A 27,045-nucleotide genomic window follows, 5' to 3' on the forward strand; every position below is an offset into this window, starting at 1 on the left:
TGAGGAACATACCCATTAGTTTGGGGAGAAAGTTGAAGAAATAAACAAATGACAGGGCTTATCACCCAAGTTCTCCCAAACTGAATGAAGATTCAAGATCCCTGGCTGGGACCTTCATGAGAACCTAGACCCAGGGAATTGTAAGGTTTAGAGAGGAAAGACGTAAAGAACTTTTCTGAGCTAGAATAAACAGGACTTGCTGAAGTGACTATGTTCTAGATGTTACCCCTCTGGTCCATTGTAAGCCCGCTCCTTGGAATTATCACAGAGCACAAAGTCTACCTGCCATGGCCCGAATGTCTGTGCCCCCTCAAATTCATATATTGAAACCTAACCCCTAAAGTGATGAGATTAGGAGGGAGGGCCTCTGGGAGGTGATTAGGCCAGGAGGTTAGAACCCTCATGAATGGGATTAGTGCTCTTATAAAAGAGACCCCTTCTGAAATCCCTTGTCCTTTCCACCATGTGAGGACACAGCGCGAAGTAGGCAGTCTGCCACCCAAAAGACGGGCTTCACCAGAACCCAACTATGATCTTGGAGTTCTAGCCTCCAGAACTCTGAGAAATATATTCCTGGTGTTTATAAGCGGCCCAGTCTGTGGTATTTTGTTACAGCCGCCCAAACGGACTGAGACGCTACCACAGTACTTGTCGTGATGCATCTTGCTCAGGCTTGGTTGTGTGCATATCCATTCTCCTCACTGGACTGCAGGGGCTCAGATCTTCATTCAGCAGTTCAACAACCAAGCGAGAAACCAAGCTGGGCATGTTCTGGAATTCTCTCATTGTCAGGCCTGCCTGACGGAGCATCAGGATCAGTAGTGAAACCTTCAAGAAACAGATGTCCAGAGCCCAGCTCCTCGAGATGCTGAGTCCATGCACATCAGGGTTTTGAAAAGTCCCTGGATGATTCTGAAAGCACAGCCCAGGCTGAAAGCTAGGGTGTGAAGTCAGGGACGCATCCAGGTTTCAGAGCCCCATCTGAGGTGGGATCAAATCCTTACTCTGCCTTATTCCTTGAGTGACTCTGGGCAAGTCATTTAACAAGTCTAAGCCTCACTCTCCTGTAAAACGGAGATCAGCCTAATGGATACCAAGTGGAGCTTTTGCAAGGATTAGATGCCATAGTGTGTGTTAAGCACAGTACCTTCCTGATACACAGTTGTGCTTAATACATGTCAGTATTTAGGCCGGGGGTCCCAAGCCCAGTGCCCTATACAACGCATACTGTGCCACAACAGATGTTGATTGAAAGGACCTGGGGATAAGACTTGACTGCTAAGGAGATATGGATGTTTCAATTGTTAAGCATTACTTATCATCAGCTAGTACCCCTCATGCAACGATCTTGTAACAAATTGGTGAAAGGTTAAGGGAAAATGTTTAGAAAGACGTGAGTATATTGAACATATATCTTTAAGTTAACAAAACAAAGTTTGGATGTCAAGTTTATACAGAATGGAGACAAGGATGCTGAGGCCATTAAAATAACCTATTTGCTGAAGCATTCCTGACTGCTCTCTCTCCCATGGGAACAACGGGATCAAAGGTGAGGAAAAAGAGTAACACCTTCAGAGTTCTGCCACTATTGTATATTGTCATGTTTTTATTAAAGTAACGAACCATAGCTTAACTGTGATGGACAATATTTTGAGTGTCATCAGAAGTTTCACCAGAGAGTGTTTCCTTTAGATTTATGGCATTTAAAGGAATTTTCTTTTCTTTCATTTCTTTTTTTGTTGGTATTCTTATGTGAGAACATATTACATTCAAAGCCTAGTGGAAGACAACATCATTTCTACATAAGTCACTGGGGAAAAATAATTCACTCAATAGACATTCACTTTACTGTAAACTGTAATGGATTCATCTATTATATGATAGGGAAACAGGAGCCACATGCTCACATACACTTATCTATCCTTCATTACTCTCGTGCGTGACTTCACTTAGGCAAAAAGCAGTGTTTTCACTCAAAGAAAATGAATCCTGTTTTCTTGCAGAGCATTTAAAAAGGAAACCTTCATCCATTCTGCATTTTCACAGCCAACAAATTCTGTGTCACTGTGTATCCTCCCTGATAATCTATTTTAAAGGAACATTTCAAGCACCAGAAAAATAAAAGAATGATATCCCTCAGATGAATCTGACTTGTAAACAAGGAAAGCTATTAAGCGCTTAGTGTTTTTGGTCTCTCTATCATAAACACTATAAATAATCTTCGAATATATAGCTCATCTGGTTCTACTCAGTGAAACTTCATTTTTCAGTGAGGAGAAGCACAATATCTGGCAAATTCTCGGGCACCCAACTCTCCTCTCTTGAAAAAAATAAAATAAAAAGTGGGAGGAAGGAGGTTGTCAATCAGATAAAATAGAGTCTGAGAACTTTAGCACTCTTGTATAAGGGTTATGTATTGTCCATCATTTATATGGCCAGTTATTGTTATCAATTGCCTAAAATTTTATGAAAGCACGCCGTCGAATTTTTTTCACACCACCAGTATTTTCATGGAGCTGGGAGCCTCTTTAGGTAAACCATTTTAGGAGGAAGAGTACAGAAATAATCCACCCTGAAAATGCCTTCTATTGTAAGCACCTGGCATAAAGTTATTGTGTCCAGTGATTTCATAACGTGGCCTTCTATATATAAAGGAAATGCTCTGAACCCTGAAGACTAATTGCACATCCCCAGACTTCCCCTTTCAAGAGAGCTTTTTAATTGGGCACTTTAAGTTGCCAAGTATGTTCAAAAATGGTATTTCAAATAAGCATGCAGAGTGACTGCCGATCTAGAATTGGAATATTCAGCCTCCCTTTGGATGAGGAACTGATGCTCTTATTTTAAGCTATTCATTCTCCAATAGATGACAACATGGAGGGAGAACCAAGCATCTACATCTATTTAATTGAGCTTGCATTCACAATAATATGAATGTTTCAGTAGAATGTCAATGCAAAAAGATAATGGAAAAAGGGGTTAGACGTCTAAAATTAGAAATCACTACCCAAACTGGATATAAATATTAGCTATACATACCTTTACTTCCTATAAGCAATTAGTTTAATAGTAGACAGGATGGGCTATCTATTTAGAGGCTTAATTCTGTGTTAGACTCAGTTATTTCTGAAGCCTGCCTTCCCCAGTAAAACCCTGTGCTTTGATTCAAAGAAAAGGGTCGATATCGCATAGAAGACGCTGCAACATCACACAACCACATAAAACTGTCATCGTGAAATACCGCACTGCATGATTTTGTTCCTGCTTCTTTTATTCTTGCAGCAATGGACACACAACCTCAGAGGATGAATTTGCCACTTCAAGGCTCGTGCCTAGCGCTGGATAGAAACAATAAAAACAGTCTGCGGAACAGGAGCCCCCAGGGATGCAGGCACCGCCATCCAATCTGATGGCAAATCCACTTCTGAATTAATAATTTTTATACTTCCCACATTCTGATTTTTTCCCTTTTTTTGGGTCAGATGAGAGTATGCCTCCATTCCTAGAAAGGAGCCCAACCCTGAAATTGAATCCAATGCTACAAAACCATTCAGCAAATTTACTTTGTCACATATTCACATACTAAAGCTGAAACCTTAGCTTTAGAAGATAAGTACAGTTTCCAGAATAATTATCAGTCATAGGAAGGCATCTTTAACCAAAGATCAGGAGGTGTACAAACCGTATAAAAATGTAGATAAAAGTTTGATGTGTATTTTTCTGCAAGGAGGTTTTAGAATCCAGAGCAGTCTGTGATCTAAAAAAATTCAAAAACTGACTGTAAAATTGTTTCTTTAACTATGGGAAAAAAGTCATGAAGAAAGCTATAGTGATTTTAGAATATAAAACAGGAAGTACATATTTTCCTTCAATCTAACGTGTCTACGTAGAAGGAATGTGATGGCAAATTCTTATCATGTACACTGTAATGGAGAAAAAAGTTGTTTAATAAAAGATAAGTTGGATTCGTGCATGTAATTTAGGAAGTTTCTGTTGTTATTGTTGTTATGTATTGATGTACAAAGAGATTCTTTATTGTATGAGTAGAATTTAAAAACTGGTAAAAACAAGCCCATTCTCAGGCTTATAAAACAAGCCTTCACAGATAATTATGTTTTATTACTCTTCATTTTATGGGGATTGTGTTATATAAAACAAATACCAGATGCCTATTTGTTTTATTCATTTCAGGGAAAAAAAAAATTCTACAAGTACCTCTGTGAATAGAACTGCTTTTAATTAAACGCAATGCACAATGAGCACATAAAAATTAATACTGTTTGAAGCCAGCAGGTAGAAAGTAAATATATCAAACAGCAACTACAGAATACCCCTAACCCTCCCAGCTGAGCAGAGAGAACATTGCCAGGGTTATTGCTCAGGAGCTGAAATCGGCAAGAGACACTCAAACAAGGTCATTCATAGATTCGTTTGGGGTAAATTAAGGCCAATGTGCACAGAAATACAAAACCTGGAGGTGAAGGAAAAAAAAAAATCAACATGTTTTAATGACAGTTGTATTAAACTCGACTCACATTAGCCCTCCTTTATGAAATCAGGCAGGTCCACTCTGACCCATTTGGGTAAAGTTGTTGAGATGGAATGAACCAGGTTCATTTCTACTACATCAGAAAAAAACGCAAAGTGATTGCTGGCCTGGTTCCGACTTAATCTGCAAACACTTACCACAGAAGGACATGTTGAAGAGTGGCTGCTACCTGATTAATACAGCCATGCTTAAAAAAAAAAAAATGTGGGGGGAAACAGAAAAAAGAACAGTCAAACTAAAATTTGACAGTTTCTTCCTGACCCCAAAGAAATAAATCATATCTGTTCAACTGTCAGTTCTAATCAGAAAGTGAAAATTCAGCATGCAGCATTTTAGTCCCACAATAAGAAAAATGCGGTATCCTTTTTTACTTTTTTTTTCCCTTTGCTTCTGTTTTCTTGTTTGTTTTCAATCAAATCATAGCAAGACCCACTCTCCACCCTGGTCCTAAACGTTGATATCATCTAGCCAGTTATGATTTGCACTCACTGGTGTCAAGACAGAAAATAAGCAGAGATTTTGAAAGCACTGTGTGAAACGTCATGAAACAGCTTGCAACTCTATCTCCCAACCAACTTTCCACAAACGATATCAACGAACCTTTTCCAAACCACACTTATGTAAGGGGTCACACCCCAACTTCTACCATCCACAATTCTGAATCTCAGAGTAGCCCCGATTCGTGGAACACTTTCATTGATTCTGTTACATGAGACTGATAATCTTTTTGTTAGTGGACATTGGTCTTTAGGCTAAATGGAAAAAATAAATTGTGTATTAATTTTATAATAAAAAAGCAATTAAAATCCTAAGACTTTTTTAGCCTTTAAAATAGATTTTTAAACAGGGGTGGACAAATGAGGAAATAAAGCATTTAAACTAGTCATCCCTCCCCTCAAGAAAAGTCATTTTGCTAAAAAAATACTTAGCGGGCCAGCCCGTGGCATAGTGGTTAAATTCATGCACTCTGCTTTGGCAGCCCAGGGATTGCAGGTTCAGATCCTGGGTGACCTATACTCCGTTCGTCAAGCCATGCTGTGGTGGCATCCCACATACAAAAATAGAGGAAGATTGGCACAGATGTTAGCCCAGGGGCAATCTTCCTCAAGCAAAAAGAGGAAGATTGGCAATAGATGTTAGCTCGGGGCCAATCTTCCTCACCAAAAACAAAAGAAAAAACTTAGGCTACTGCTTGTTCTCAGACCAAGAACTGGGGGTGAATAAACAGAAAGACATAGTGTGATCAGGAGTCCAGTGCCACATTGAACACTTTATTGTAATCTAACCCCAAGGATTGTTTTCAAAACAGAATAACCTATAGCTGTTAAATTGAGGGAGACAAAAAAAAAGATCTATATGTACTGACATGGGACAATGCATGATGTATAGTTAATTGATTCGAAAAAGAAATTACCAAAGAGGAGATAAATATATAATGATCCTATTTTCAAGAAGAGAAACAAAATGCTATGTGCCTAGAAAGAAAGAAATATACACTCCACTGTTAAAGGTGGTAACGGGGGGTGTATTATAGGTCACTTTCACTTTCTGTAATGTTGAACTTTGAACCATGCTCAAGTATTACTTCTGCAATCTGGATTTAAAAAAAATTTTTTTTGCCCCCAAAACATTCACCAGACTTTGTTTTATGCTATAACGCTTGAGTGGCTTTATCTTAAAAGTTAAATGTGAAATAGAGCTTCTGAGATGAGAACCCTTATGAGCCAGAACAGCTTGACTTGAACGGCAGTAGGAGGCTTGGAGTAGGATAAGGGAGAGCGAGGGGACAGGAAGAGTGTGAGCGCGTGTGTGCAAGTGCCTGCACGTGAACACAAGCCTTCACAGGAAGGAGGGAGGGTTACTGAAAAGAGTAACTAAAAGGAAGAAGTAGGGTAGGGTGAGGTGACTCAGACTGGCGAGAGGGCTTTCGGGAACAGCCACAAAAAAGTGCTTCTGATGGTCCCTTGATAAGGCTGGAGAGTACCTAGGAGAGAGACATGCGTAAAACGCATCCTTGTCAGCGGTGGTGGGAGGTGCCAGGCTGAGGCTAGACTGTGGGAAACCATGTCCCCAGTGGATGAGGCCACAGAATTGTACCCCTGTGCCTCCTGTGGATGGTTTATGACATGGGATTAGAGTTCAGGAAAGCTGACTGCACCACAGATGGCTGGCTGAGCGTGGCACGCTGGTGCCCCATTCATCAGCAGACAGTGGGGACAGAGGTTCTGGTTCCAACGGCACAGTGGGTCCCTTCATTGGAGGGGGGCAGTTGAAGCACCAAGGGAATGAGCAGAAGGTTCTTCTGTCGTGGAGAGGCCTGGAGAGTTCCACCACAATTCTCTTCAACGCCTTCACTCTCTCAGCCTGCTCCCCAGAAGGAAGCAACAGAAACTGTACCTGGCCAAAAACTGAGGCCCGTCTTAGACAATACAATGCAGTTCAAGTTCCATAATGCAAGCTTTTAGGGATACTACAGAACTATGGCCGAGAACCTACTTGTAGCTAAAATGACAATCAAGGGCTCAAGTTATTTCAAAGCTGCAAACCATCATCTGATTTTGAGGAATCTCTAATTTCACTCCTACTGTGTAGAACCTCAAGGTGGGGTTAGAGGGATAGAGGATTCTTCTAAACTTTTTCTTTGGTTTGGTGAGGAAGATTGTCACCGAGCTAACATCTGTGCCCATCTTCCTCTATTTGGTATGTGGGACACCACCACAGCGTGGCTTGATGAGCGGTGTGTAGGTCTGCGCTGGGGATCCAAACCTGCAACTCCCAGGCTGCCGAAGCAGAGCACATGAACTTAACCACGACACTACCAGGTTGGCCTCAAAACTTATTTTTCTATACAACATCCCCTTTGGGTTGTTTAATTTTGTAAACAAAATTAAAGAATTCAAATAATTCAGTTTCAAAAGTCTTTCTCCATTAAGAGGCCACCATGACCAAAAGACACTCATTCAACAAGCATTTCTTGAGGATCTGCTATGTGCCCAGCACTGTGAATGCCAGCAAAACAGATTCAAAACAAACACACGAGTCTTGAGACAAGAGTTACCAATTTGAGTCCAAGTAGAATATAAAGTGTGAAACATCCAAGTAACTTTGTGATTAAAAGATATTTGGAGGCAAATCATAGCAAGAAAGGGCCCATCAGTTGCCTTTTCCCATCATGAAAGGAGGTGCTGCATAGTTTGATCCGAACATTTTTTTTGGTCTGGCCCCCTTGATCTATTTCTGACAAAGACATACACTGAAGAAAACTACAAAGAAGATGAAAATTTCCACAGTATGCCACAGTGTTACCTCCATCTGTTTTGGTCCAGGAATTTCTAGACTAAGAAAGGACTACAAAGAGCTCATCAAGTACAGTAACATTTAAGTAAGCACCTGTCAGGCAAACTCCTGCAGTGGGGGGTGAACTTGACATACAGAGGAGGATGAACCAGCTTGACCTGGGAAGGTGTATAAACGTAGGAAGACAAAAACTAAATAATTATAAGGCAAGGCAGAATGATCTAAGGTTTAAAACTGCCCTGAATCTACATTCTAGAATTTCTCGGGACCCTGAATGACAGAACATAAGGAGGACCTTAAGCCTGCAGGCCCAGACCCCATACATTTTAGAGGATGGGAGAACAGAGCAGGGAGAAGAGTCCCTCCGCACATGTTGGAAACAAACCCTGAGGCTACCACCTCACCTGCTGTGTGGACAGAGAAATGCTTAATGGAGGCTTCTGCTGATCAGGTGGGTGATAAGCACGGAATGCCGGGGGCTGAAGGGCAGGCCAAAAGGCCTGCTGATTTATGGTCCGCTATTTACACCCCCAAGGGGAACTCAAGTGACAGGCTTCAAATGGTAGGTCTTACACCATGTCCTGAATAGGTGTGAACTGGGAAACTTCCCAGGCCACCGACCCGGAATTCCAAAAGTGAGTATTTTAGACCTTCACAGACATGTCTAAAAAGTCCAATTAATTCACCGCATCTAATTAAATGAGTTCGTTGGAAATATCTTGCTGCTGCCTGAATCTACAAGTCAATTTACTGAGAAGAGGAAGGGCAATTTTTATTTTGTGGAGAAGAGATGAGAGAATTTTGGAACAAGGAGAAGGGGACCAAAAAAGCAGTACTTTTAAAAACAGCACCTCGGGGGACGGCCCCATGGTCCAGTGGTTAAGTTCGCACGCTCTGCTTTGCACGGCCCGGGGTTCGTTGGGTCGGATCCTGGGTGCAGACCTACACACTGCTCAGCAGGCCATGCTGTGGAGACATCCCACATAGAAGAACTAGAAGGGCTTACAACTAGGCTACACAACTATGTACTGGGGCTTTGGGGAGAAAAAAATAAAAGAGGAAAATTGGTAACAGATGTTAGCTCAGGGCCAGTCTTCCTCACCCAAAATTTAAAAAGCATACCTTAAAGAAAAATAGCACCTTGATTCTTGGTAGAAAATAATATCTGACACTTGACCAAGAAACATTCTCAGAAAAAAACAATCTGGATTTTGAATATTTACTCCACATACAAATACAGCCCTATAGTCACTAGTGTATGTAAAATGCAAACCTGCTTCCTGTGTGGAATCAAGCAATCAAATGTGAGATGAGGGCATGAAGGTCTCACTTTACTTCTACTTAGTAAATTATTCCCGAGTCTCTTTTTCAAAAGCTGATGTTAGAGAACATTCTATAAGATTCTGCGGTTTACAACAAGGATATAATCCTGTTCTAACATGCTTTTTTTTGGATGTGGTGAATATCCAAGGGACAGGGTTTGACCCATGCTGTACCCCAGTCACTGCAACGCCTGCTACAGGGTGGAATCGAGTAGGAATCAGATCGTGTTGGATTTGGTGGCAGAAATGGTATTACAGAAAAGCTCTAACAACGGGTTTGTTCATAACGGCAGCTGTGTCTCCTGGGAGAAAGAATGAAAATATACATTACGATGTATCTGAACCCTCCCAGATCCTCAAAACCCAGGGTAAAATTGGCCCCCTAATGTTCACCTTGACACTGTTATAAGTTTATCATCAGGGATAAGCACACACTGCTTAAACTTAGCTCGCAGAAATGGTGCAAAGGTCTGGGTTCTGTTGCTGCTGATAATGGCAACTTAAAGGAAAAGTCGTCAATTGTTAATAGCCATGCAAATTGTTGAAAGCAGAAAGTTATTCATTGTTATTGCTCCCTGACTTGCTAAATACCCCATCATGATGGGATGGCTCCTTCGGCTATCTGAATTGCTAGAGAAGAAAAAATAGTTTTATCTTCTCCATCTCCCATGGATTTATCTCAGAAAGTCATTTCAAGGGATCCCATTGGCACATCTGCCACCATTTTAATGCTTTTTTTCTAGAGGCAGAAACAAAAAGCCCCACGTGATTGCTCAGCTTCACAGACAGGTGGGAAACATAACACTTTTGTAAAAGGAGAATTATTTTTAAAGACATAAATTCATAATGATTTGCACCCTTGGCTGAACAACTTCCGGGAAATGAAAATCTGTATTTTGGCAACAGTTACAACAGGTGGTTGGAATTCTGGGCACTTGCCAAACCACCTTGATCTTCTCTGACTGGCAAGCGGCTGTATCATATTACACACTGCAATTATAATGAGCTGTAAACAGGTCAAATGAAAGAAATGCAATGAAAACAATGATAAACACACACAAACGGTAAGCCTGAAATTATACAAGTCTAACGTGGTTTAACGGAACAGGTTCAGGACAGTAACAATGGTTATTGATTGAGTGCTTACTATGTTACAAGCACTCTTCTAAGCACATTACATGTAATATCACTCATTTAATTCTCACAGTACAACTCTATGAACTAGGAATTATTATTATCCCCATTTTACAAATGAAGAAACGGAAGCAGAGTAGTAAGCTGCCCAAGGTTTCACAGCTAGTGGCAGAACAGCCATTCAAATTGAAGCCACTAGTTCCCAGAGCGCGTGTACACAACCTCCATGCCATCCTTGGCTGGAAGTCAAGAGATATGTGTTTCATTCCCCATTCTGTCACAACCAGCTACACGACCTTGGGCAAGCTGCCCAACTTCCCTGGATCTCTATTTCCTTATCTATATAATGTAGGAGTTACACTAGATCTTTAAGATCACTTCCATGATCTTAGTGCTCTTCCCTGCAGACAAAACTATCTGACACCATGAAAGCATGATTGAACTTTGTTCCTCTCCTCAGACAAACATATGACAGACATACAGACATATGCATGTGTGTACAGAACTGATGGCCCCAAGCAGTGATGAGCTCATAGGTCTCTGTGCAGGAAAACCAGACAAGGGAAACTGAGGCCCAAGGAGGCACCCCCCTAGAATATATACTTCATACTTTGAATTTAAGGGTGCTCACTTCTGAGCTTATTTTCATAGAAACTTAAGATTCATTTTGACAGCATTATTTACAATAACCAAGCTGTGGAGACAACCTAAGTGTCCATCAATGGATGAATGGATAAAGAAAATGTGGTGTGCATATACATATAATGGAATACTATTCAGCCTTAAAAAAGAAAAAGATCGTGCCATTGGGGACAACACGCCTGGCCCTTGAGGGCATTATGCTAAGTGAAATAAGTGAGACAGAGAAAAACAAATACTGTATGATCTCACTTATATGTGGAATCTAAAAAAAACCCACACTCATAGAGACAGAGAAGAGACTGGTGGTTGTCAGAGGTGGGGGGTGGGTGAAATGGGTGAGGGTGGTCAAAGGTATAAACTTCCAGTTATAAGATGACTAAGCCCTGAGGACGTAATGTACAGCATGGTGTCTGGAGTTAATAATGCTGTATTGTATATCTGAAAGTTGCTACGTCAGTAAATCTTAAAAATTCTCATCACAAGAAAAAAATCTGTAATGATGTGTGGTGATGGATATTAACTAAACTTACTGTGGTAATCATTTCACTATATATAGACATAAAATCCATATACCTCAAACTAATACAATGTTATATGTCAATTATATCTCAATAAAAAAAATTTATTTTGATATTTAATCCTTTTTGCTTTCTTTTATCCTACTTGAGTTACTCCTTAGATATGTCCACATCTAAAATAAGTGCAGAAAAATACTACTCCATCTTTTAACTATACTAAACATCGAGGTACTTAAATTTTATCTGAACATAAAACACTGTTCAATTTTTTTAAAAGCATGTAATATAACTCTACAATCTAAACACAGAAAACATTATACATTTCTACTCTTTGAATCAATAAAAGGCTGTCCCACATTTACAGGTTTGCAACGTTACACTTGCATACCTAAAAATGCAGTTATCATAAAAGGTGTCGCTTAAAAGTAGCTTTTTTAATGCAGTGTGAATTTTAAAGGAGCATGTAGCATATAAGACATGGTGTTTTCAAGAAAAATTTATTCTCTGCCTCTCAGTAAAGCAAAAGCATTTCAGTATTAGATTCCCTCTGATTAGAGTTTCAGACTGGTTCAGATATACAGACCTAGAAACCATTTTGGAAAATAACCATACCAAGCTTTATGAAAACATAAAACGTAATTCATACCTAATCAAGTGTCATATGATTCCCACCAAATCTGAATCGATTTTTAAGACCTAGTAAGAAGGCAAGTAATTGTGGTACAACACATCCTCTATTTTTTCTATACATTGTCAGAACTTTTATGCAATATCCCATATGATTCCACAAGCTACATAAACAAGACAGGAGATTTTAAACACAGGAAATGGAGGCCAGTAGGAGAAACGACTGCACACCTTTCCTGTGCTTTTTTTCCCCTTTGCTTTTTAATTAAATGATAAATCTCAATATGAATTCATTAGAAGCCTGATAGCTCAATTAAGCACCATGTCACTATATATCCTGGGGCTATTTTTTAATGTTAGTTAACAGAGTTTGGACATAACCTGAGAAAAACTGTAAGCCAAAAGTTAAATTCAACCCACCATTTGGGAGAAAAATTGCAATTAAGGGGGAACAAAAAGTCCCAATATCTACAGACTGTTAAAATTAAATGATAAAAAGACCACAATGGTTTCTCCTGTAGCAATAAATTCTTCAGATCTGTAGTATGCCGCAAACCCCTCAGTTCATTTTAATTGCTTTCACTGACACGCACGTCCAACAGAACAGTAAGAAAAAAGAAAAAGAAAGAAACTACCTTGGGGAAAAATAAAGTTTATTGGAAGAAACATTCCATTTGAAAACAAAAAGAAACTCTGGGTGAATCAGCATATGATCCAACAGAACTTGCAGGAGGCATGGGAAGGCCTGTGCTGTAAACCAGAGAGTGCCATCTACAGAATCCGTACTTTGAATTTATGGTCAACAGTGGCAACATTTCCATTGGTTAAATAAATGTGATTTTTTTTTTCATTTATCCAACAAAAACCGTGTGCCTAGTATGGGTCGGTCAGGCATGGTGCTAGGCTGTGAAGGACCAACAGTGAGTGAGCTCAATGTCACTTTCCCAAGGACGACTTCCTTCCCCTCCACATTTAGACTGCAAAACCCTCCCTCACTCCCACGCTTACTGTGCATTCAAATCACCTAGTGAGCTTTATAAAAACCTGGAACTTCATCGCTAGAGAGTCTGGCCAGGATCAGGACCTGGGTTCTTTGAGAAGCTCCCTAGGAGAGACCCACTGCCCTAACTCCTTTCCGTCTATCCTTCACAGCATCTAGCACCTTTTAACATATGACATAACTGGTATGGTATCAGCCTCCATCCACTAGACGGTGAGCATCTTGAGGGCAGGGACGTGTGTCTGTTTGGTTTACTGTTGAATCCCCAGTGCCTGCATACAGTAGGTGTTCAATAAGTATCTGTTGGTAAATTAATGAAAAACCAACATGAATCCTCCCCTCAGGGCCTGTACAATCTACTGGGGAGAGAGAAAAACAAACAGTTGACCACAGCTGTGGCAAGTATTAAATGTTCTATCAGAGCACACACCAGGAGAATTTGACCGAGTCTGAGGCATCAAGCAAGAGACTCTGGAAAAAGTAAGATGGAGCGGGAGGGCAGCTTTCCAAGAAAGAGAGAAGAGGGCGTACGGGGAGTGGAAGAAGGAGGAGGACCGTGGCTCTGCCATGGGGCCAGGGATGGAGAGGCAGGCAGAGCAGGACAAATGCCAACTTGATTTCATGTGAATGAACTATGAGAGAAGCATCAAAGGCGAGTTCAAGTAGGGTGGTGGCGTGGTCATATTTTTTATTAGCAGTGCTGTGGATGATTTCCACCAATCTGTCAGGGTGCTAGAATGTATACAGGAAGTGTGAAATCCATTTTATACCTCCATCCATCAGTTCCCATCCTGGGCACCCCTAGGAATGTGGAAACAGCAGGCTATAGATGTGCCCCAAACATACCTGCCAGGGCAACCCCTACGCGACAGACTAGATGTCCTCTCACCCCCTTATGGGCACCTCCCTTCTCCAATCCCCAACCTCCATATTCCACACCTTGGGCAGGCAGGCCAGCCCCAGCCCAAGGCAACTGTGTTTACCTGAGCCCACAGCCCATGTCATTGGGGGCACTAGTCAACCAAGAATAGCTAGCACCACAGGCCCACACCACAATACCAGAAAGCTTTTCATTTATTCTAACTCTAAAGTACTGCTATGTGTCATAAACCCCAGAAATACAGGTTAGCAACAAACACCAGAACTCCAACGCTAACTCAAAGGAGACCCCACGTACCCAGAGCCCTTGGAGAACTTGCTAAGCTGGGTAGACAAGTTTTCAAATGGACAGCTTATTTCTCAGGAACACCAAAATATTTTTATTTTAACCACAGGGGTTAAAAAAGTTATAAAATGCATTACTTGTTCCTCTACTTTCTTAAACAAAGGACAGTGTACACAAGTGATGGCTCATGGTCAACACTGTACCATGGTGTAGTTCATCAAATATTTACAGAAACTCTGGTTGGTGTCAGGCACGGTGCGCAGTGCTGGTACTTACAGGCACACTCCTGAGGAGTCTGTAGGACACACTCTCGGGCACTGGGCCAGCTGTTCTTAAATTGCAATGCCTCTTTACTTCTTCTAGGCGTTACATCTTATATTTCCTGGCCTGCTTCCTTCCTTTGGGTTGCCAGCTGTCCCTTCTTCCCAGATCTGTCTGCAAGAAACCCCCTCTCTTTAAATTTATTGCTTCTAATCTACTGTGGGCTGAGAAACCAGATTACCAAACTGTTGAGAACTGTCTGTTTAAAGGAAGATTAAATAAATTCTAGGTGAGAAACCCAAGTGATACTCTATAAATCAACCACACTATTGTTTGTGAGTGTGTGGTCTTGATGACATCAGTTCCAGCTGTGCAGAAGCAGTACGGTGCCCCGGGAAAGAACACAGGTTTAGAAGTCAGATGGCCTCGGGTCACATCCTAGGTGTGTGTTCTCAGGCACGTCACTTTTAAAGATTGTTTGCCTTGGTTTTGCATCTAAAATACGTATCTTCCTGCTAGGGTGGACACAAAGATTGAAGAAGATACTGTCCATTACCAGGCACACGCTATACTCTCAAGAAATATTAGTTGCCATTGCTATTATCATCATCATCAACTGGGCTCAAATATGTCAGTGCCAACAGGATATGGCTTTAACAGTGCCTGCCACAGCCAACTTCCCCTAACCACAGTCCCCTGTTCCAGGAAGCAACTTCAGACTGTTCTTTGCAAGAGGATGGCCACCAATTAAATCAAGAATGGTGACAGGGCAATCTTTTAACTGATGAGGTCACCACCAACGCCTAAGAGGTGGCCTAATATGAATGGCTCTCCCCAGAAGGAGTAATGATCACCAGTAAAGCCAATCAGGCTTGGATGAGGGCCTGAATGAGGGAATTCAGGAAAGACTGGCCAGTAGCTGGCAGATACACCCAGGGACAGACATGCTAGCCAAGGAATACATGAAGGCCCAGAGAGGGAAGAAAGGAGCCAATCCCAGGTATTATGCTGGGTCCTGAGAACTTACTGGAGCAGTTCCACTTCAGTTTCTGTCCCACGTCCCCTGCCAATCTATCCTGTGACTGAAGGTGGGCTGAGTGATTTTCTGCTCTTCACAATTAAATGGCCTGCGGAACCAGCCCAGGGAGGTTACTGAGTAGCTAAGCTCCATTCAGACAAGGTACCCCTCCGAATGTCACCCTCAACTGGTGAGGGCGTGCAAGTCAACCGCAAAAGGGAGAGCCTGCATTCTTAGAGCAGTCAAACAGGGAACTTGGAGGACATGAAACCAAGGCAGTGCCTGACTGCCCCAGAGACCCCCTCCACCTCTCCCACCCCTGCCCCATGCCACCTGCAAGCTCTAGCTTGAACGCCCGGTGGAGGTCTTTCCACAGCCCACACAAGCAATGGCTGGGCTACCAGGGCACCTACCACAATTTCCTGGGGATTAAGTATCAAGGAAGAGATGAGCAGAATTATTTCTATGCCTTAGTTAAGAAGAGCCAAGTTATGAAACTAAGTGAACCTCTGTGGTTGATTAGAAAATAGCAGGAAGATGGTTTTTAATCATACCAACACCTTGGAGAGCACATTAGCATTTACAAGGTATGTTCCCACACTCTGCCTCATTTGAACCTCTTGATGACCCTGTGAGGTGAGTATTATGATCCCCACTTGCAGAGGTGGAAACTGAGGCTGAGAAGTCAAGCACCCAGTCCACGCATCTGCGTGGGTCAGCCACTTCCCTGGTCCAGGGTCACAGTCTGTCTTCTAAAGGGCTTCCCGGAAGAACAAGGGTACATAAACCAAGTGTATCCCCACAAACCTCATTGCTGTTCAAAGCAATTGCGATGCCAAGAAAGCCCTGAACACAACTAGGCATAAACTGTCGGCTCACTCTGTTTCCTGTCTCGGTTTTAAACACTTCGAATAGGGCCCCATTTGCACTTAGAATCCCAGACCTTACCTGGATGCCCAGAGATAAAGCCACCGGCCCCAGTTCACCTCCAAGGTACCACGGAGTCAACAACCAAAGAGACATTAGAAACGAGAGCCTTGATTAACAGACACAGCTAGCCACAAACCATGACATCCACCCAGGTTAGGCCTGGGGATTCTGACATCCCAGGAAAGGCTGACCAGCGCAGACAGCAGAAGTGTGAGGGCACCTGCTCAGCAAGAGAGGTTCTGGGCTTGAGCAAAAACAAAACTTCAAAGGGAAGAGAAGCTGTGGGAGCTTTGAAGACCCCCTATAGGACCAATTAACACCTACAAATGTTTATCTAAGCAGTCACTTAATGACGGCTGTTTCACTAAATGGGTGCTCAGACTCACCTTAAAAATACCTACTCTTCCAAAAGGGATTGTGGAGGGGTGGTGGGGGGCGGAGAGGAAGTTCTGTGTTGTTTGCTGACAGAGAAAACAAGAAGAAAACAAATATTCAATACGGTAAAATTCATCACAGACTTCCTTATAATAAAAAGAAGATGGGAAACAAGGGAAACCCCTAAGTAAGAAAATGTAAATAGTTAAATAAACTATGGTACAGCTATGAGTTAGAAAAAAAATCATGCAGCTATTAAAAATCCTATTTTAATAGGATTCTCCTATTTACTAGAACAGGAAAATGCCCTGGAGTAATGTGAAGAAAAAAGCAATGTAGAAAAATATATATAAAGTCTGACTTTGACTTTGTATAACTGACAGACATGAATGGTCAAGAGTTAGTTTTGCTCACGGCAGCAGCCCCAGCTGCTTCAACACCTATGTGTCTGGCACAAACAAGGCATTTTTGAAAAATGTGCTGAATTCATCATTTACTTACTATTAATTAAATAATAATAGACATATGTATACAAGGTACTTGGATATGCAGAGAGAGAATGATATTATCATAGAGGCATATATGGGTGGTGTAACAGGCTGATGACCCTGAAGTTTAGTAACAGTGGTTAGTTCTTACAATGGAGATTAGAGAAGAAATTCATTTTCATCTTCATATCTTCTGTATTTTCCCACAAGTGCTGTGTATAACTTTCCTAATTTTTCAAGTGCCATTTTTCTTTAGGGAGCCTAAGGACCTGGGAGCAGTAGCGTGGTACTCTCCAGGAAACTAGCCCATTCGGTCAGAAAGGGAATCTTCCATAAACAAATAAACAAACAGATAAGGAGAACAGATTGGTGGTTACCAGAAGGAAAGGGGGTTGGGGGAGGGTGAAAAGGCTAAAGGGGCACATACGTATGAGGATGGATGGAAACTAGACTTTTGGTGCAGTCTATACAGAAGTCAAAACATAATGATGTATACCTAAAATTTACACAATGCTAGAAACCACCTCAATAAAAGAAAAAAGAAAAAAAAAGGAAAGAAATGGAATATTCCAATGGGTCTCCCATTTCTACTGGATCACACTGCCTAGCTGGGGCAATAGTCACTCCAGTCTCCATGTCACTCTTCACTTACAATACAGAGGCAAGCCCAGCAGGGTGCTATCAGCGAGGGCAAAGGTCACACAGTTCCTTCCTCACTTTTCTTAGGAGAGAATTCAAAGCAGAATCTATGTAGACAAAGTTACAATGTTCCTTGAATGGCAGAGTTCAATGCTTTTAGAGCCATCTTTATCGCATCTCTGAGCCCATTTTTTTCTTGGGAAACATGTTTTTAAAGGAAAGCAGGGGGAACAAAAGATCTGACAGACAAACATCTGAGTCACACTAACCCCACTAATAACTAATATGTAAACAGGCAGAAATTTTGTTTGATTGTTTAAAGTCATAACGTTTTGTAGAGGAAAGAGAATGGTGTTTGGAACCCAAGACCCCTCGTTAGATCACCACCAATTATTCACTAGATCTGACTCTGGGCTCCTTGACTGTCTCGGAGACTGCATTCTAATCTGTAAAATGGGCATTTAAGCCATCTTACACTGTTGCTGAAAGGCTTAAATGAGCTAATAAAGGTAAATTCAAATAACAGGCACTCAACAAATCTTCCAGTTTTGAGGGACTCCCTGTTTACTCAAGGCACCTGGTCACAGGTGGAAGAGTTTTAAGTAAAAACAATTAGTCATTAAGCTCACGGAAGCACGAGCTCCCATGTTCACGTCTGAACAGGGAACGTGTTCAGGGGACTGCAGAATCCAGTGACCACTTAGCCTGACCTGGTTCCTTCTGACCAGGCCGTGCTGAAAAGTGAACGTAACGAGGCAGCAGCAGGCCTGGGTGAAAAGAAGAGAAGCAGGAACTAGAAACCCCGGGCGGTAGTCTCGGTTCAGCTCCTTCAGGCTGTGCAGCCTTGGACAAACCAGCTCACCACCACTGGTCTCAGTTTACACACCTGTGAAATGGCCTGAATCTTAAGATACCTTGCAAGACGGCTGTGAGCGAAGCAGCCAGGCCCTATCAGGCACAACCTTTGGTGTGACATTAGCGTACTCAAGGTCATTGTTGGTAGGTGTTTCTAGCACTGTGCTCTGCGGAGGCCCCTCTGTGGGCCCTCTGACAAAGAGAACAATCACCACCTGAGGGTGTGACCTCTCCCCTCTTGCCAAGTCTGTGCCTTCCAAAATTGCTGTCACAGTCAGGGGGACCAAAGGTGGCCTCCCACAGGTGGGGCCTGCCCAAGCCTTAGTAGCAAGCCATTCCCTGAATGACAAAATCCTGCAGGCTTCCAGCTGAGGTTACAGGTTCCAGTCTAAACCATCATTTGTTGAACGGGACTCAATCAAAATGGAAACGTCCCCAGAAAGAGCACGAACACCTCAACCTGTATTCAGGGACTCCTAGCAAATAAGGCTCTCAAGTGCTCTCTCTCCAGAAAGCAAGTTCAGATGGAGGTGAGAAAGGGGGCAGCAGAGAGATCTAGAAGCTCAGTGTAAGAAGACACACTTGCCAACTTCATAATTTTGCATGCGAAATGCACATAATTGTGAGTGTATGTGTTGTTTTTTTCTTGCAAAGTTTGTCTAAAGACATCCTCAGCTTCCCAAAGGATTCCAAGAGAAATGCCATGAGAAACACCATCAATAAGGATCTAGCGGCTAGAGAACTTTCAAGTGTGTCTGTAACTGAAGACGGAAGACTGCAGGTCAAGAGGAGAAAGTCAGAAGGCCTGCATTCTAGGGCCACCCTTGCCACCAACCAGCTTTCTGACCTTAAGCAAATCCCTTGACTATTCTGTCTCTCTAAAGATGAGGATGTTGGAAGCACAACGATCACTTAGCTTCAACACCCTGAAAAATACCAGGATTGTAAGGTTCAGCTTCAACAAACACAGGAAAAGATGTCAAGAAGGCCTGCACAGAATCCTGCCTGTTCCCAGAAGAGCTGCTTAAAATATTCGCCACTGCTTTCCTTGGAGGGGTCAAAGATAGAAGCCACCTCTCATTTCCTTCTCTTTCTTCTATTTCAGAAAGCCAAATTTGAAGTTTCACAATAATGCCCTTTGAAGGGATTTGAACCATGAAGTTCACGCAAAAGTACAGTAATTCTGTAAGGATGCATAAGAAGCTCAAAGGATGTAAAATAGAAAGAATTTCTCTAAAGCCTCATTACAACTCTTCTAATCACTGTAGCGACTTATTTTAGCCGGTGTCATCTACATCTGCTAATATATGTAACTGATGAAAATTAATTACGGGTGTCATAAAAATAGATGTTTTCATATAATCTTGGAAGTCTGGGTCAAAATGACTGCTCTTTTACGAGAGAAAAGTATTATCCTTCATTCTATGTAGCTCTTCTCTACCTTTACTAAGAAATGTCTGATTTTCACCAAAGTGCAGGTGAGATGGAAGTCCACAATTATTCAGCACCAAATCTTTATTGTCACATAAGGCTAAATTTCACTGAAAGCAATTTTTTTCAGTTGCTTCACTTGTACATATTCTATAGGAGCCTAACTCGCCATGATACCATAAATTTTCAATCTACTTATCAAAGCCCACAAGTCCAAAGCAAACTTATATGTGGTTGTTCACAGCAGCAAATTAAATTGAAGCCTTTTCATAGGCACTTGCTAATAAAGAAGAGAAGGAGGGCCGGCCCAGAGGTGCAGCCGTTAAATTTGCACATTCTGCTTTGGCAGCCCGGGGTTCACTGGTTCGGATCCCGGGTACAGACCTACACACTGCTTGTCGAGCCACGCTGTGGCAGGCATCCCACAAATAAAGTAGAGGAAGATGGGCATGGATGTTAGCTCAAGGCCAGTCTTCCTCAGCAAAAAGAGAAGGATTGGTGGCAGACATTGGCTCAGGGCTAATCTTCCTCCAAAAAAAAAAAAAGAGAAGTATATGAAAATTGATGGCGTTTTTACAAGTCATTACCAAATGAATGTTTAGAGCACCCCTGATGCAGTCTAAATCCCACTCCACAAAAGGATAAACTAATGTTCAAGGTTATGCATCAAAAGTCACATGAGGAATCGGTATGAAGTCAGACTTAGATGACTTCTGTAGCCGTAACTCCCCTATCACTCCCTCTCTGAAGCCATGGAGAGATCAGCACTTGATCTGAGGAGTCCTGCAATCTCACATATGCAGGACCGACTGATAGAAAACATCAGTACAAGTAGAACAGGAGTTGCTGTCACTCCAGAGCACAACACGCATTGCTCACTAGACACAATTGTTCTCACCACATTTCAGGCTGCTTCTTCATCTTCATGCGTTCCAAAGGCAACAGTGAAAGGCAGTAATGTCTGCAAGCATCACTTCTCAAAGATAAAGAGTTCTGATAACCCAATGAGAGAAATGAGTTAAAACTCTGAGTAGACAAGACTAATGGATATTAGCAGATATTAGACAAGACTAATGTTCTGCAGCACCATCCTGTCCTATTAAACAAGGTCAGAGCTGGAATACGCAAAAGGGGAACAGGGAGAAAATCCAGAAGGGACTCTGCTAAAGAAATCCCTGCTCAGGAGAAAGAGTAAACTTGCTCTCCCAACTAAATGTCACTTTTCCAATGAGACCCAATCCTGAGGGCCTGACCCCTTGTGGTCTTTAAACATAAACCAAAACAAGGGTGTGGGTGTCAGATTTCCCGGCCCAATCACAAAGAGGTCAAAAATTAGTTAATTAGCAAAAATTCAAGTTTCTAGGAAACCAACCCCTCCTTCCTTCAGTGCCAATCTCTAGAGAAAGCTTCAGCAGAGAACGTAGACATTTAATTATTTTGCGGGGAATAAGAGGGTCAAGAAGATATGATCGTTTACTGGACTGAGGCTGTTTCCCACATAAATGTATAATTCAAACCGCCTAAGGTGAGATCTCAGCTCCAGCTCCTCCAGAAGAATGAGGACCACCATGATCCTTCTACAAAATTCGGTGAGACTGTTTAGAAGATACTGAGAGGTTAGCTTCCTCTCCAGTTACTCCCCTATAAGCCAGACAAAGAAATTCCTGAAGGGCTATAAGCACTTTTTTCTTACAAGCTCCCACAGGAATAGGTCAATATAAATGTCTTGTAAACAAAGCAGTCCATTACTAACCATAGTTTGTTTCTTTTGTGAGAACATTTTAATCCATTGCAACTGCACCCAACATTCATCCATAGCTGCCCCTGAAGAAGAGTAAAATAGAGATTCATGACTGACCCTAGCCTCCGGCTTTTCCTCTGCTTGAAAATCAAGAGGGGCTGGGGGCTGGGGAATCCAAGTGTTTGATACTTTCTTCTTCGCTGTCTATGATCCAGCAGAGGAGGACTTTAATTTCCCTTCCAATCACTGCTACAGAGGCTGAGCGTGTGAGGAGTCCACAGACCACAATCAAACCCTTCACTGCCGGGCTGCTTTCCCACCATACCCCTTCCTCTTCAATCAGGTTTGCGAAGTGTTTTGCCTATTCTGCATTTCATGAATCAATTGCAAAATCTGCCAACCTCTGCCAGTTCCTCTTGTACTCAGCCGAGAGGTGCCCGTTCCTTCCCCGGGTAGCACAAGGCTGCTCTGGTTTTTAACTGGCGTAAGTGGAAATGCACTGTAGGAGCTCACTAACTCTTTCACAGCCAGAGGTAAGTCAGAGCGTGGGGCACCCACCCCATCTACTAGGAAACTGACCCACCCAGCTCAGGGTAAAGCAGATTCCTGGAAACTAGTTTTGATCCCAAATCCAGTGTGTCAGTTACTGTCACTGGGAAAGCAAAGGAAGGAGAAGGGCTACAAAGTATCCAACTCAGTTACTTAGCAACAGGACAAAACTTGCCTCACTACAGAGGGTAAGGAGGCATCTCAGGCCCATTCAAAGAGTAACAGTCTCCAATTTACATGCAAATAGACAAAAACAAAAGGGAAAGGGGAATCTACATTAGCAACTGGAGTTTACAGCAGTGGGGCTAAGGCCCAGATTTTAAAAACAGCTTCTCCTCGAAGGATCCAGGATATATACAGACAAACAAATATACATGAATGAATGAATGAACGAATGCAAGATCACAGGCCCCAAGAATTTACAGTCCCCCTTCATAAAAGTGAGTGCCATGAGGGAGAGGGCGTAGACAAACACAGAAAGTTTAGTAGCTAAAATTACACTTCCATTGCTAACACAAATTTAAGGATTACAGAAAGATGGCAATTGGAGGCTGGGAAAATTCCAGGGAAAGCAGTTCTCTCTGCTCGTGAGAAAAGCAAATAAAGCATCAATCTTGGGCGAAGGTCTCCAGGCTGAGGGTGGACTCAGAGCCTTGCCGGGTCCCTACACCCCCACACAAACACCCTCCTGCACCCACGAGTGAAGCAGTTTCCAAACTTGGATCAAATCCACACCTCTCACAAGAGACACATGGCCCTGAAGGTTTTCCAAGCAAGAGAGAGACACTGTCGCTGTCGCCTACTTAGCCCAGGAAAGTGCTCCAGGCTTTTCCATTTGCCCAAGAAGCTCAAACTTTTGGTCCCCAGCTCCTAGCCAACACCTGAACCAGGTTGCTCAGTCCCAGGCTCCGAACAGGAAGAAACAGGACAGAGGGCTCCTCTGCCCCACCCCCATCCCCCAACCTCACACCTGGACGAAGGTGGACAGGGCCCAGGGCTGCCCGGCAAAGGCCCCATCAGCCGAGCCACTTACTTCTCATACTCGGTGTTGTCTCTGTCACAGCGAGAATCCTTGTGCTTTTGCCAGTCTTTGCCATGCTTGCAGGTGGTGAGGAGCAGTACGTCCTCCCCGTTATGGACGTGATATAAGGCATTCCTGGTGTCTGACCCTATCCCTGTCAGGTACCTCTTCCCCTTGAATACCAGCATGTACTTCCTGAGAGGAGGGATGGTGTTAAACTTCAAAAACCCCCTCTCCCCTCCTGTCCTGGGATGATCTTTAGAAAAGAGGGGAATAGAAACGTCAAAGTTGGGTCGGAAGTTTTCAGTACTGATGCTGGCTTTGGCCAGCATCGCCTGGCCAATGTCAAACCCCACGTCCTCGGTGTAGTCAGGCCAAGTGCCGGAATATAAATTAAAAATTAAATGATTCCTACCATTGTTCCACAAGTGGAGACTCTGCACTTTGGATCTCAAATTGTGCACATACTGAGGTGACAACTGGTCTCTGTCTAAAGTATCCAGACTGAGGACAAAGAGGCACGCCTGGCTGGGGTCCGAGGTGTAGAACCTGGAGCCCTCGATGGCCGCTAGAATGTTTTGGTAACTTTCGGCGATTTTCTCCCCTTTTTGCTGCGGGTATACGTAGACTTTGAAGCCGTTTTTCTTGCAAAGGGTGAAATCGAAGCAGGACTCCATGCGGCACTTCTTGCCTTTGTAGATGCTCGAGTTGGCATCTCGCTTCTGCCGGGGGGAAATGTGCACGGTGGAATCCTCGTTTTCCAATTGATCCCAAGGAACGAAGGGGCGCAGAGCGTCCGGGAAGCGGGGCCAGAAATGATCCGGACTCGGGTGGTGCAAGCCATTCCGACCGCTGTGCTCTCCTCTCCGGCTGTGGCTCCTCGATGCCCTAAACTGCAAGCCTCCGAAATAAAACAAAAGGGCGAGACAAGAGCCAGCTGAGAGCAGGATGAAATAGCGTTTTTTGGCCTGCATGTGTCCTGCCTGGGTCAAGAGGATTGTAAATAAACACAAGAATCACCCAAGTTTCCCAATCAACACTTTCAGCTCCAGTCCGCCATCTTCCCGCCTGTAAAGACTTCAAACTCTCCGCTCCCACCTTCTCTGGATGCCTTTCCCCAAGCCGTGGACTGATCCAGCGCATGTGGGCGATTTCTTTAACTTTCTCCCCTTCGGTCTTTCATCTTTGGGTTGCACAATGGACGGGAGAGAGCGGGGCTGAATATTTCGCACCCAGGGCGGGCAAGCAGCGGACTGTAATTTTCTTGCATGCAACAAGACGAAGGAAAAGAAAGAGAGGGGGGAAAAAAGCTCCCGATGCCCAATCAATGGCAAGACGAAGTGATTTCCTTGCCTCTCCGATTCCTCTCGGCAGCGTGGAAAACGAGCCCCGGGAAAGCAACTTCAACTCATCCACACTCGCGTGCAGAGCACTCCGGTTCCAACAAGTCAGCCGATCCCCGGGTTCAGCCGGCTAGTGCATCTTGCAGCTGGGGCGCCGTAACCTCACAAATCCCTGCATCTCTCTTTATTCCCTTCTGCAGCGGCTCCAAGACTCCGGCTGTGTTTACTCCTGCGCTCGCGGGGCCGGCCCCCGGGACGCGCGGCGGCCCGGCTGGAGGCGGCGGCGGCGGCGGCGCTGGGTGACGGCGGCGGCGCGTCCTCCCCGCGGGCAGTGCCGGCCCCGAGCGGCGCTTCGCAGGCCCCCGCGCGATCGCTGCCGACCGCCGCGTTCGGTCGCCGAATGTTACCCGGTTCTGAATGTTACACTTACACATTCCATTCCCGACACGACAGCGCTGACCTCATCCATCCACGCAGCCCGCGCTGCCATTGGCCGAGCGTCACGTCCGGGGGGGGCGGTGCTTCCGCTGCGCCCATTCATAACCCCCGGCCGCCGGCCGAGGCGCCGGCGCGGCGCGGGGGGCGCGGGGACGCGGGGAGCGCGGGGACGCGGGGAGCGCGGGCATCCCGGGGCTCGTGGGCCACTGCAGGCGGAGCGGGGGGTGGCCCCTTAAGAGCCCCGCGGCCCCTGGGCGCGCCCGGCGGGGACCCCGGCCTGGGCAGCACCGCCCCCTGTCCCCGCGCCGGGAACTAGCGCCGCCCAGAGGCGCGCGTGGCGCCGGGGGAACCGGGCACCGGCCGGCGCTCCCGGGCCTCGCCGCTCGGGCTGCCCCGGGCGCCCTCGAGAATCCTGTCTCGTCGGCTGCCCGCCGGGAACGCCTCCCCGAGCAGGCGGCAGGCAGTGTGCGGATGGAGCAGTGAGGCGAGCCCGAGGGATGGGGGAGGAAAGACAGACTTCACAGAAGGCCACCGCAGACCAGAAGGATGCCTCTCCCCGCCCACCTTTGGCCCTCTGAGGCCCAATAATTTTATTTAAACAAGTCCCTTATTCCTTACACAGCCCATCTCTTTTTTTCTTCCCCCCAAAGGACTCCCCAATTCCCAAGAATAAAGAGGAAATATTGGAATCAATAGGGATTGTTACAATTCTCCATGGCTGTCTCTGTGTGCTGAGAGAAGACGCCTATCGTAAATGCTCATATCTACGTGTACATCCCTTCCTCGCTTGCTGCAGCCCCTTCATCTATCTGTTCCGTAGAAAGCCTCCAAGAGATCCAATCACGGTGGAGAAAAGAGATTTTCTAATGGCTGAGGCGAAATTGGTTCATTTAAGCTGGTCAAGCTTGTCCCAGTCCCTAAAGTGATGATATTCCCATTTTGTGGTGGTTTTTAAGGAGAGGTCTCTTAGGGATGGATGACTAGTAGAACTGCCAGCTGTCCCAGCTGTAGAAGGGAAATTTGAGGCAGGAAGTGACTTTAGTTACCATTAGCAAGATAGTTGGTCCTTCCTTCAACTGCCCTCACACACCCCAGCCCCGAGCTCCTGCTATCTATCCTGGGAACTTCTTTGGACAACTCAGCTGAAGACCTCCAGTTCCTCTGAAGGTCCTCCAGGACCACAAAATAGTGCTGGCTTCCAAACAGTATTTCTGGTCAAAGCCCAGCTCCCTGACCTCAGAGCCTGGATTCGGCTCTACAGAGATCATCTCCCACCCTCCTCTCTAGCTGGAGTCACAGGGGCTGGCCAAGCTGGACAACCAGTTGCCTAGGACAGCAAGCTGTTTAGTGATTGTTTATTATGGGAGTGAGTGAGAGCTACGGACAGACACTTCCCAGCCTCCCTCAGGCTGCAGAAAACTCCAGCAGGGTGTGTACTAAGGGCAAGGTTAACAAGGCAGGGTGACATGATCAATGGAAAATCTTACACGTTTGTTGTTTCAGATCTGTTTTAATAAAGGGGGGAAGGGGCGTGGGTGGGACATTACTGTACATTCCTAAAGCCTCTCCCTGTTTCTGCCCTCCAGAGATGAGGTAGCTTTTCCAGATTTGACTTGTACCCCCTGCACAATTTGGAGAGGCCTGAGACAGAAATGAGGATTCAGTCATCTTCCAAATATGATGACAACGATGCAGATAAATG

The 27,045-nt window shown here is 44.1% G+C and overlaps 1 protein-coding gene across 1 annotated transcript in view; it reads right to left on the reverse strand.

Moving 5' to 3' along the window:
* Positions 1-25,362, reverse strand: part of EXT1 (exostosin glycosyltransferase 1) — a 271,633-nt gene extending 246,271 nt beyond the window's left edge. Inside the window, exon 1 of the mRNA XM_044780760.2 lies at positions 23,575-25,362. Coding sequence (XP_044636695.1) covers positions 23,575-24,536 — 962 coding nt within the window. The 5' untranslated portion in view covers positions 24,537-25,362. The remainder of the gene's footprint in view (positions 1-23,574) is intronic.
* Positions 25,363-27,045: the final 1,683 nt, after the last annotated feature.

Source organism: Equus asinus, chromosome 12 (genome assembly GCF_041296235.1).
Source record: "Equus asinus isolate D_3611 breed Donkey chromosome 12, EquAss-T2T_v2, whole genome shotgun sequence".
NCBI classification, from domain to species: Eukaryota; Metazoa; Chordata; class Mammalia; order Perissodactyla; family Equidae; genus Equus; species Equus asinus.